Source organism: Rousettus aegyptiacus, unplaced genomic scaffold (genome assembly GCF_014176215.1).
Source record: "Rousettus aegyptiacus isolate mRouAeg1 unplaced genomic scaffold, mRouAeg1.p scaffold_m13_p_3, whole genome shotgun sequence".
NCBI classification, from domain to species: domain Eukaryota; kingdom Metazoa; phylum Chordata; class Mammalia; order Chiroptera; family Pteropodidae; genus Rousettus; species Rousettus aegyptiacus.
In genome coordinates this window covers 93,793,866-93,806,078 of record NW_023416306.1, presented here as the reverse complement: position 1 = coordinate 93,806,078, position 12,213 = coordinate 93,793,866, and the positions used below count along the sequence as shown (strand labels likewise).

General features: G+C 38.3%; 1 protein-coding gene across 1 annotated transcript; it reads left to right on the top strand.

Moving 5' to 3' along the window:
• The first annotated feature begins 2,645 nt into the window (after positions 1-2,645).
• On the top strand, positions 2,646-10,343 carry PNN (pinin, desmosome associated protein). Its single transcript, XM_016138585.2, has 9 exons — positions 2,646-2,842; positions 3,500-3,571; positions 3,959-4,027; positions 5,154-5,226; positions 5,342-5,436; positions 5,599-5,674; positions 6,806-6,961; positions 7,038-7,176; positions 7,905-10,343. The coding sequence occupies exons 1-9, from the start codon at positions 2,730-2,732 to the stop codon at positions 9,275-9,277; spliced, it is 2,166 nt and encodes a 721-aa protein (XP_015994071.1). The 5' UTR covers positions 2,646-2,729; the 3' UTR covers positions 9,278-10,343.
• Positions 10,344-12,213: the final 1,870 nt, after the last annotated feature.

Genomic DNA, 12,213 nt, shown 5'->3' with positions numbered 1-12,213 from the left:
CACCAAGAAGTTTACTGAGAGTGGCGTCGACAAGGGAGATGGACTAAGCAAAGAACAAGGTTTTCTTTAACCAGAAATACAAATTAATCAGAGAATTAGGTGAGTGGAAAAAGTGCTAAAGACTTCAGAAAAGCAACGTCATCGTGGGACAGAATTCATAAAAACCTGTAACAGATGTGAGACTTCTACACAAGTGTGTGTGTGTGTGTGTGTATTAGATCATATGCACCTCTTAAATTTGGCAAATCTTGTTTAAAAAGTTACTTATTAACATTGATTAGTTCTTAGTAATTCACAGCCGATTTTTTTCCAATTTATTGCTTCCCCAAACTTAACATACTGAGTTTTCGTAAATTAACAAACTCTCAATTTTTCATATCTTTTCACAAAAAATTTAAGATCATGTTCCATAATTGGAATTATGGTAGCTTTTTTACATATCCCTTCAATATTTAGATTAGCTTATTCGATCATCATATAAATGAAACATAAAAGTTCCACCTAAGCCTTCAAAAACACTAGGCAGTATAATTTTGTAATCATAATCCTAATTTTTCCAGCACTGAAAATTTTCAAACACAAAGTCAGGACCTTTATTTCCCAATTGCACTCTCTCCTTTCATCACCACCATCAAGAAACAAGAGCCCAAGCTCATAATTGAGGTCAAAGAGTAAGCAATTGATCAACTTATTAAGATTGATTTCTCAAACTACAATAATGGGACGGGGGACAGGTGGTGGTGCTGGTCTTAGAATATTTGGGAAAATAAGAGGGGAAACTAATAATTACTGAGCACCTACTAAATGTTGAACGTAGCATCGCACTGATTCTCCCCCATAAAGCAGACTATGTTAAATTGTGCAGGATCCTAGATCCTACGGAAGCAGGAATAGATCCTTTTTTTTTTTTTTTTTTTTTTTTTTGTTAACTCAAAGCATTTCATCATACTTGGAGGTTAGGATCTATTGTTGCCACATTCTGGTGCTTCACGTACCGCCCATGACATAGGATTGTAAATACAGATCAGATCAAAACTAAGTATGCTCACCATCAGAATTAAGTAATAATCAATCTTCACCCCTCTTGCTTAGCTTTACTTTTTTTTCAATAGTACTCTGCTTCTAAAGCTGGGATGGAAAAGGTTTACTTCTACCCTTCTAGGTTTTTTGGCTGGTCTAATAATTATATTGATATAAAATAGATTAACAGGAGTAAAACAATTTTTTTACTCAATAAATACTTGTTGAATGAATGAGTACATGAATAATCTTTGCCCCCTAAGGAGCTTATAAACTCCAGGGAAGCAGGAACCATAGCTATCTTGTTCTAGGCCTTATTCTCAGAACCTAGGTTACTGCTCATACACAGGCGATTTAAAGGTGGTTGAGTGGCCCTTGAGCCCTTGAGCCTTTTGAGTTGCTCTTCTCTTGCTCAGGCCCACTTACACGTCTGGGAGTGTTCTGTTGCTTTACCTTCCCTTCTAATAAAGCTATTCTTTTCTGCCTTATTTTGGTGTCTTGCTCAATTCTTAAAAAAGAAAAAATATATATATATATATGTATGTATGTATATATGTGTGTGTGTGTATACATACATACATACATACATAGTGATTGGGCAAATTAAAATGGTAAATTAGCCTGCTAATCCTTGGTGTTAAGGAGGATGCCTGACTGACAGATGGAAATGAGAATCCAAAGGTTATTCATAATATTGTTTCTGTGGGAAAATGCTTTCTGAGCTATAATTTGCAGATACATTTCTGGAATAAAACTGGTTCCCATGCTGGCAGTGCGGGTAGAGCGGAACCAAAAGTTGGACAATACCCTCATACACACAATAACGCTGATCCAGCAATCCCATCTTAAACGAACCAACTCTAGGCCAAATGTAGAGAATGCCTGCCTCGTTTGTCTCATCGTTGCTTTTCTCTACTAGTACATCCTCGCACAGGGTCTGATCCGACGGTGACTCTAGGCTGGCAAGACCTAGGGACAGCTAAAGTAACCCCAGACTCAATTTCCTTATCAGTAAAAACAGGCATTTTAGCCAAGCTCTTGACAAGGATAAGGCATGTAAAGCGTTTCAGTGTCCCTAAAATAACTATAACGATTAATAACTTTTCCTGTTCCTTCTTTGCTTCTTCCTGCTCATTTTGGTTTAACCTAGTAGAAGCCCGCGTCTCCCACACTCCCTGGGCATGCGCACCAACAGAGTGGCCGCACCCTTTCCTAATCTAATCATTTACTGGGGACGGGGGGGGGGGGAGGAATAAATTCGCCACCGTCTCACGCTGGTGGATGGGCAAGGGGAGAACAGACTCGCCTCCTTCTCACTCTGTGATTAGGTGGTTAAAATGACGTAAGTCACGTCATAGCATAGGTTAAAAGACTTGCAAAACTCCGCGCTCCTTGCCAAAGAAGAAGGCCCACGAGCCCGCGTCTCCGAGGACGCAAGGACTCACAAACCCGCCCCAGCTCTGCGCTAGAATCGGAGCCCGGCCACACGCAGCTAACTGGGGAGGGAAGTGGCCGCCTAACGGACTTTTCATTGGCCAGGAGGCACAAGGGCCGGCAGGTTCTCCCCCTTCCGGTTGCTGAGTGGTTGAAGCCGAAAAAACAACTCCTATCGTCATTGGCTGAGCCCAGCTGTCAGTCTTCGCGTCCGGCGGCGCGACACTGCCAGGCGCGGCCTGTGGAGCAGTCTCGAAGCCTGCTGCAGGGAGAAGATGGCGGTCGCAGTGAGAACTTTGCAGGAGCAGCTAGAAAAGGCCAAAGAGAGCCTAAAGAACGTGGATGAGAATATTCGCAAGCTCACCGGGAGGGATCCCAATGACGTGAGGTAAAGGCTGAATGGGAAATGCCGGCTCCGAGAAGCAGTCATCAAGTCGGGGTGAATTGGGGGCGGGGAGAGCGACCAGCTTTGATAAGGCTGGAATATCGAGGCTTGCTCCCGAGCCGGCAGTAGAACCCAATCCTCGGTGAGGTGGGGAGTCTCCAAGGCCCCCACTGTAGGTCCCCGGGCTCAGGTTCGTGAGGAGGGAGAGCGGGGCCTGGGTGCGTCGGGGTGCCTTTCGCGTCTGTGGGAAGGCCCGGTCTGCGGATTCCCGCCTTCGGCTCTGCAGGCCCGGAACTGCAGCACAAAGCCCCTTCCCCCTCCAACGGCTGGCCAGGAGACCCTCCTGGGACTCGGTCGCCGCTTCGCCCCAAGGCTCTTGCCCACGTGCTACTTCCTTGGGGTTGGCGAAATTAAGACCTGGTCAAAGCTTGTTAACGTATCGTGGCATCGAAATAAATCTAATTTCTGTGATACTGGTCTTGAAAAAACAGAACTTAAATGAAATAATGCTTTCTGTCCTTTTTCAAACACGTGGATTTGATCCGTCTTTTTAGAACTTTTTTGGTTATTTTCTCTATGATGCACCGCACTCCTGAACGTATATGATGCCAGTAGATATGTACACAAACCATTTTGTACTGATTTGTAAATATCTTACAGGCCCATCCAAGCCAGATTGCTGGCCCTTTCTGGTCCTGGTGGAGGTAGAGGACGTGGTAGTTTATTGCTGAGGTAAGATTTCCTTAGGACTTAATTCGTACATTAAGACTATTGGTGCTTTTAATACTAAATTCGCGTACCGTTTTAAACAAAATTCATGGTAGAACCACTGTTAGAAATATTTGTGTTTAAAGTTGTAATCAGTTGTAATTTGCTGGATAGTTATTCTGGAACTTCATTTACCTCTAAAACTAGAGCTCGAATATATTAACTGTAGTAGTTTTGTATAAATTTATTCATGTGGGTTTTTAAAAAATACTTCAAAAGCATGTTGGAGTGAATGGCCATTTGAGGTTGTTTTAACTGGAAGGATATTTAAATTTTTAAATTCTCTTGCTAAATGGAAATACCATTTATCTTACATTTCAAGTGCTTTGTGTTGGAAATTTTTAATTGCAGGCGTGGATTCTCAGATAGTGGAGGAGGACCCCCAGCCAAACAGAGAGACCTTGAAGGGGCAGTCAGTAGGTATGTTGGAAAAAAGATTCTGAAGGCACATGTATATGTTCTACTTTTTAAAGTAGCATACAGATATAAATAGTTAATAAATATAATAAACGTTGTTTTGTCAATGAAAGATTGTCCAGCCTATTGAAAAGTTTTGTAAGTTTAAGCCAAAATTTTAACAGTTAAGAAAATGCTCTGGAAGAGTGGCAGTGTTGCAGCTTATTTTATACATTAGAATCAAAGGAGAAGACGTAAGGAGGGTTACATGAAGTCCATTGGTAATATTAAGGAGGTAGGAGAAAGCAAAGTGGGGCAATCTCTAGGATTAGATAAAAAGGAAAATGGAGAGACACTTGCATTGGTGAGTATTGGATAGTTAATAATTAACATTTACAGTTAGAGATGGTATGTAAGGAAGACGATAACAATGAGGGGTTTTGTGGTCTTGTGTTCTTGAGCCTGTGGTTGTGCCTTCAAGGGGTCTAGGAAATTACTTTGACATTTCAAAAGTATGTTATCCTAGATGCGTAAGAGCAGTGGACAGAGCTCGCTTAAGGTAAAGATTGACTTTGCTAAGGAAGCTGTAGACCTGGGACATAACTACTTGTCATGGCCTGCCCAGTTAGGAATTTATGATCAGACCAAGCTGTGTGGCTATTTTTGGTCACTGAGCTTGTTGGACCTGCCATGTAGCCCCTTGATAATTTGTCAGGTTTATTATGTTGTGCCTTCATTCACAGTTGATTCATATTAGACTTGAATAGTATATCACTTCCCTTGAGTCTCATCTATTGGTATTTGCTGAACTAATAGCCAGTATCCCTCAAAACTGAGTTCTTTACTAATGATAACAGAAATTTTACCAAAATAAGGGTCATGAGGGGAATAATATTAAGAAAATGGTCAATTTGTGTCACTTTTCTGTCTTGTATGTAAAAACCAGCTTGAGAAATAAAGGCTCTCAAAGTCTGGATTGGACATTGATGGTACATTTTATCTTTTCACTACTGGAGGAAAGAGTAGAATGGGATGGAAACTGACGGAATGAAACTTCTGGAAATGAGTCCTGGAAAAAGTAGTCGTTTGCCCTTGGTAAGCACGTGAGTCAAATTCTGTAGTGCTCATTTAAATTATTTTCCTCTGATAGGCTGGGCGGGGAGCGTCGGACACGGAGAGAATCACGCCAAGAAAGCGATCCAGAGGATGATGATGTTAAAAAGGTAATTGAAATTAAAAGAACTTAGAGGATGAATATAGTGTTTTCATCTTACTACATTTTAAAGGATTCCACTTATATACTTGTTAACTTACGGAGATTTTCTTTTTCTCATGCAGCCAGCTTTGCAGTCTTCAGTTGTAGCTACCTCCAAAGAACGCACACGGAGAGACCTTATCCAGGATCAAAATATGGATGAAAAGGGAAAGCAAAGGTATTTATATTGACTTCTAGGAGGGAATCCTCACGTCAAATAATGCAGTTTTAAGAAAATTTAAGCAATTGTCCAAGCGCATATAGTATATTTCTTTTTAAGAAATGGCAGGTCTAAATGAAGTGGATCCTATTGAAACAATCTTATTTTTCTGTTTTTTAGGAACCGGCGAATATTTGGTTTGTTGATGGGCACTCTTCAGAAATTTAAACAAGAATCTACTGTTGCTACTGAAAGGGTATTCATGCAATTTCTTTTCTTATCAGAGTAGTTGCTTACGTGTTTTTTAAAAAGCTGAAAAGTTCTCTTAATACTTAATTGAATCCTAAAATGAAGCCAAGGAAAAACTTAACAAAACTTTCTGGAGTTAACTTTTTAACGGGTCTTCTGTTGTTGTTTTGTTTTTAAGCGAGGCAGCCCTTGGTTGCCCTCATAGATTGCAAGCACCTTACAATCCCTTATTTTTTTATTTTTTACACCTATAGCACCTGGTCTTACTAGGTGGTCTCCTATCCAAGTACTAACTAGGCATGACCCTGCTTAGCTTCCGAGATCAGACAGTATCAGGCTTGTTCAGGGTAGCATGGCCATATACTAACTGGTCTTTTTTTGAAGTCAGCTCTATATTAACAATCTTGTTTTGTGGTCTTGAACACTTTCCTTTATTTTTTTAGGCCTCAGAGTGCTTTTTCTTCAGTAAGTGAGTTAAACTCATTGATCAGTGCTACTGGTTCAGTAATTAGACTTATGTACACATTCAGAGCAAATATTCAGCACTCTAGAAGCAAACGTATAAATATTTACTACCCTACATAGTTTTAACTATTGAAGTTTTTTGTTGTTAAAAGTACAAAATTATGTCTGTGGAGTTGAACACCCAAGTTAACTGTTTGTCAGGGGGTAACTATAGTGGAAACGGGAGATAATTTGGATATAGGAAATTAATAAAGTTTTATTTCAGCTTTTATGTATTTACTAGAGAATATAAAAGGCTTAAAGGCATTTTATGTGTGAAGAGTAATTTTTTTAAAATAGGTGGAAAATGTAACTTATTAGAGCATCACTTCTGTCAAATTTTTTTATTTAAAAGTAACCGAAGTGTTCTTTTGTGGTTAATTTATGAAAGAACCTTACCTAAAAGTTCTGTTGCATTGGAACAGTTACCAATATTATGGCTTTAAAATTTAGATTTTTACATGAAAAAGCTGCAGCCCCCATTTCTTGAAAGAAATTGCAATCCTCAAATTCTAAGTGCTAGGTTTTAATAAGTTGGTATCCTGAATTGCAAATGTGAAACACATGCAGGTAACTTAGTAAAATTGTCATGTTCATGTAATCAGGATACGTAAAGGTCATTATTTATCTTTAGCAAAAGAGACGCCAGGAAATTGAACAGAAACTGGAAGTACAGGCAGAAGAAGAGAGAAAGCAGGTTGAAAATGAGAGGAGAGAACTATTTGAAGAGAGGCGTGCTAAACAGACAGAACTGCGGCTTTTGGAACAGAAGGTTGAGCTTGCGCAGCTGGTGAGTAGTATTTTGGGATTTTAAGATTGATAATGCTTCATGTTTATAAAAGTGCTGACCTTTACCTTTTCCTTAGCAAGAAGAATGGAATGAGCATAATGCCAAGATAATTAAATACATAAGAACTAAGACAAAGCCCCACTTGTTCTATATTCCTGGAAGAATGTGTCCAGCTACCCAAAAACTAATAGAAGAGTCACAGAGAAAAATGAATGGTAAGTGTACATGAAGAAGTCATTTGCAGTTTTCCTAATGAGTAAGGTGATACAGTCACACATACACATTTATCTGTCTCCTATAATAGTTGTGATTTAGTAGTTGATTTTTGAAATACGATGCTAATATGTTTGGAGTGTAGGAGCATTTGTTTCATGATGGAGTTTAACTGGAAAGTTTTGTAGGCGATGCTTAATACATGTGTATTTCTTAAGCATTTGAGTAACGTGACTTCTTTTTTGCTTGTAGTAGCCAGGCATAAGTGCTAATGAAGCAAGAAAAAGTGAATGTCAATGTAATCCATAGAGGGAGCACACATTGAAGGGTAGACATTTCTGAATTGCTGATTAGGTGATTTATTTCTCCTTGGGAGCAGAAAAATTAATGCATGTTATATCATAAAACTGATTTGGTTTGAAAGAAGTTTTATTCCTTTTCAACTAGCATTAAGTTAAATAGCAAAAGATTGTCCTTTTTATCCATCACTTAGACATGGTAGTTTTGTCTGCTACTCGTTTTATATATAAATAGGTTTCCAGTGGATCACTGCTTTTGTTAATTTGTGTCAATTGATAATTACTTATTTGCCACAATCAGTCTTTTGTCATCGTCTTTTTACAAAAAGACATTTAGATAAAGCTCAGTGACATTTTGTGGCCAGGTTTCAAATTGTGATTGAATTTCTTATTCATAATATATTTTACACATCTAAAATTTTATTCTTTAGCTTTATTTGAAGGTAGACGCATCGAATTTGCAGAACAAATAAATAAAATGGAGGCTAGGCCTAGAAGACAATCAATGAAGGAAAAAGAACATCAGGTGGTGCGTAATGAAGAACAGAAGGCGGAACAAGAAGAGGGTAAGGTGGCTCAGCGAGAGGAAGAGTTGGAGGAGACAGGTAATCAGCACAATGATGTAGAAATAGAGGAAGCAGGAGAGGAAGAGGAAAAGGAAATTAGTATAGTTCATAGTGATGCAGAGAAAGAACAGGAGGAGGAGGAACAAAAACAGGAAATGGAGGTTAAGATGGAAGAGGAAACTGAGATAAGGGAAAATGAGAAGCAGCAAGATAGTCAGCCTGAGGAAGTTATGGATGTGCTAGAGATGGTGGAGAGTGTCAAAAATGTAATTGCTGAGCAAGAGGTAATGGAAACGAGTCAAGTTGAAAGTGTAGAACCGTCAGAAAATGAAACTAACAAAGAATTGGAGCCAGAAATGGAATTTGAAGTTGAGCCAGATAAAGAATGTAAATCTCTTTCTCCTGCAAAAGAGAGTGCTAGTGCTCTAGAAATGGAAAATGAGCCTGAGGACAAAGAAGAGAAAGAATCTGAGCCACAGCCTGAGCCTGTGGCTCAGCCTCAGCCCCTGCCTCAGCCTCAGTCTCAGTTCCAGTCTCAGCCCCAATCTCAGTCCCAACCAGTACTCCAGCCCCAGCCTATCTCTCAACCTGAGACTTTACCATTAGCTGTTTTACAGTCATCACCTCAGGTTATTCAGGAGCAAGGGCATTTGGTACTTGAGAGGAAGGAGTTTGCTATAGAATCTGTAAAACTCACTGAGGTGACTGTAGAGCCAGTCTTGACAGTACATCCGGAGAGCAAATCCAAAACAAAAACTAGGAGCAGAAGTAGAGGTCGAGCTAGAAATAAAACAAGCAAGAGTAGAAGTCGGAGTAGCAGCAGTAGTAGTTCTAGTAGCAGTTCAACCAGTAGTAGCAGTGGAAGCAGTTCTAGCAGTGGCAGTAGTAGTAGTCGAAGTAGTTCCAGTAGCAGCTCCAGTACAAGTGGCAGCAGCAGCAGAGACAGTAGCAGCAGCACTACTAGTTCCAGTGAGAGTAGAAGTCGGAGTAGAGGCCGGGGACATAATAGAGATAGAAAGCACAGAAGGAGCGTGGATCGGAAACGAAGGGATACTTCAGGACTAGAAAGAAGTCACAAGTCCTCAAAAGGTGGTAGTAGTAGAGATACAAAAGGATCAAAGGATAAGAATTCCAGGTCTGACAGAAAGAGGTCTATATCAGAGAGTAGTCGATCAGGCAAAAGATCTTCAAGAAGTGAAAGAGACCGAAAATCAGACAGGAAAGACAAAAGGCGTTAATGGAAGAAGCCAGGCTTTCTTAGCCTATTCTTTGCAGCAGAAGATGTCTTGATGAGTAAAAGGATTACCTTTCCTTGTAAGGAGGATGCTGCCTTAAGAATTGCATGTTGTAAAAAATCTTTTTGGAAAATACAGACTGTTTGTTTACCAGACATTCTTGTACTTTTTGCATAATTTTGTAAGAGTTATTTATCAAAATTATGTGAGGTTCCAAAATATGTAAAAATAATAATAATAAAAAAAGATTAACATCCCTTGTCATCTTTTTTAAATATCCTATACTCTTCAGTAAGAATCTGTATATTTTAATAGGTATATCTTTAAGTCTGTTTCCTTCTAATTCTGTATTATACATTGCTTTTGTAGAAATAAATGCGTTTCTTTCATTAGTTTTGGGATGTCCTCGACACTTGTATAATACCTTCTTGATATCATTTTCAGCTTTTATCACTAGATACTGAAGGTGATTAGAATGTCTTTGAAGGTTTCCTCACTTTTATTTGCCTTAGACAATTATTTTGAGTTATCAAAGATTTGCAGCTTTGGGGGCAGGGCATAGTTTTTAATATCATTTACTATTTTTTCTAGTCTCCTTTATTATTTTCATCTAAGCATTTCCTCTTGTTTCTCATTTACACCATATATTGGGTAGATAAAGCAGTATGATTTTGGTTGGCATTTTCTTCACAATTATGGGAGCATCATTCTTTTGTCTCCATGGCTTCTTGTGTGATACAGCATATACATTTGTTAATCACTCCTTTCCAGGGGAGGGAGGTAGAAAAATATATTCTAAACTTGGTTTTTGAGTTGTGGTCTTGTCTTAACTTTTCTGTTGGCTCTAACTGAACCATGCCAATATATGTCAAAAGTTTTGTTTAAGTATTGTATGAAAGTTTACAAAATAAAGGAAGTACATCTACACTTGAATCTGTAAACAAGGTAACACAAGTGTACCAAGTGATTAACTTTGTTGTTTTATAAATTTGTATGAATTTGGAGTATGTTGCTCATTACTACATGTGCAAATAAATGTGGCTTAGACTTGTTTGACTGCTTAAGACTAGTACTTGTATTAACTTTTTGATGCTTTATACAAGAGAGTACATAAATTGTAAATGGTATTTTTTGAGTTTATGATTTAACGTTGACTATAGTTTCAGGTTTGACTTTGATATTATGCCTTCCTTTGATAATGAATGGTAACAGTGAAAATGTCAACAGTCATTTCCAGCATTGTATAAATGTAAGTGAACATGTTAAAGAATTCTTTTAAAAAATCTTTTCTTGGAGTAATTATTAAACAATAAATGAGCAGAACTCAAACTGCAGAGCTAGCTGCCTGCATCCCTTGGGCCAGTCGTTTCCACCACAAGTAACTTTGTCCAGGGATTTTAATATTCGCCAGCAGAAAGTACAGTAGTTCCTCCCTTATCAATGAGGAATATGTCCTAAGAGGCCCAGTGAATGCCAGAAACCATGGATAGTAAAAACTATACTTTTTTCCATAAATAAAAAATTGTAAGTCGCAGTAGATTAACAAAAAGAAAATGGAACAGTTAAGACTATAATAAAAGTTATAGGAATGTGGTCACTCATTTCAGGGGATGCCTTGCATTTAATATTTTTGACAACAGTTAACCATGAGTAACGGACCACAGATAATATTAATGTACAAATTTAGTTTTCTGTGTGCCACAGTGAGGAAAAGGTATACGTTATTTAAGAGGATGACACCCTAGTTCTTTAAAGTCATTTGATGACTTCAAAACGTATAAAGATTCTTCATACAAATTAAGTTTTGTTCACACATATTTATCTGGAAAATTTAAATTTTCATGGTCCTTGTAGAAAAGATAGCTGGTTTCGGCTTTAAGCTTAATTGTGAGTGGCAGTGATGGATGAGGAGAAAAATCTCAAGCAATTTTTGGTTAAGTTCTGACATCGAAGAATCCTAAACTAATTTTACTAACTTGGTATGCATTTATAAATAGGAGGTTTTTAAGATTGAGTTCTTTTTGATATTTCCAATTAATGCTTTATCCTTAGAAATGAAATTTATGATCAGAACCATGTAATTGGTTACTTGCAAAAATACATAGAATGTAAAAGTAAGAACAGTGTCCTCTGGGGCTGGGGAAGGGGACACTGGGGTCCTATTAGAAGTAACAAGTGTTTATGGAAACTTTAGAAGCTGAGGGATAGGGCTAGTGACTAAGGTTTGAAATTAATTTGGATCTCTGTTAATTAGCAAAGTAATCTGAGGGGGATGTTTAGAAAATACCTTGTTTACTTACATTCCAAGAGTAGTTTGTACCACCACAGAAATTAAAAGATAGTTTGGTCTTTAGTGAGCTGTATCCATCCAATCTAGGGCTCATCTGTGCACTCTGGTACAGAGCTCTGGTAACTACACATTTCTAGAACTTAGTTTGGGCTAAGCAAACCCACCAAAGCAGTAAATTGAACGAGTCTGTAAGTTGATACAAATTTAAAAGGAAAAGTGCTAGTGATTACATGGTATAGTAACATGGGCCAATGCTGTCAGAATAATAAGTTATTAAAATTGGGGTTCAATCACTTAACATGAACTAAAAATCTTCATTGAAATCATTGATTAAAAGTTTTACCCAGTTTGGTTTATTGTCTACTTCCCACTACAATGCAAACCGCAGAAGAGCAAGTTTTTTAACCTCATGGCTCTCAAATACCTAGGATAGGGCTTTGTACATTATAGTCAATATTGTGAGTGAATTATGACAGGTCCTTAAAAGTGGCATGTGTCTCCATCTCTGCTTGTCTTTACAACCTTAGTTGCCTTTCTTCCTGTGAACCGAGATACAGGAAGGAACCATTGTGGCTAGAGCAGAGTAAGCAAGGGAGAAAAGTTAATAGGGGCCATCTTGTATAGGACCTTGCAGGTTAAGTATAGCTTT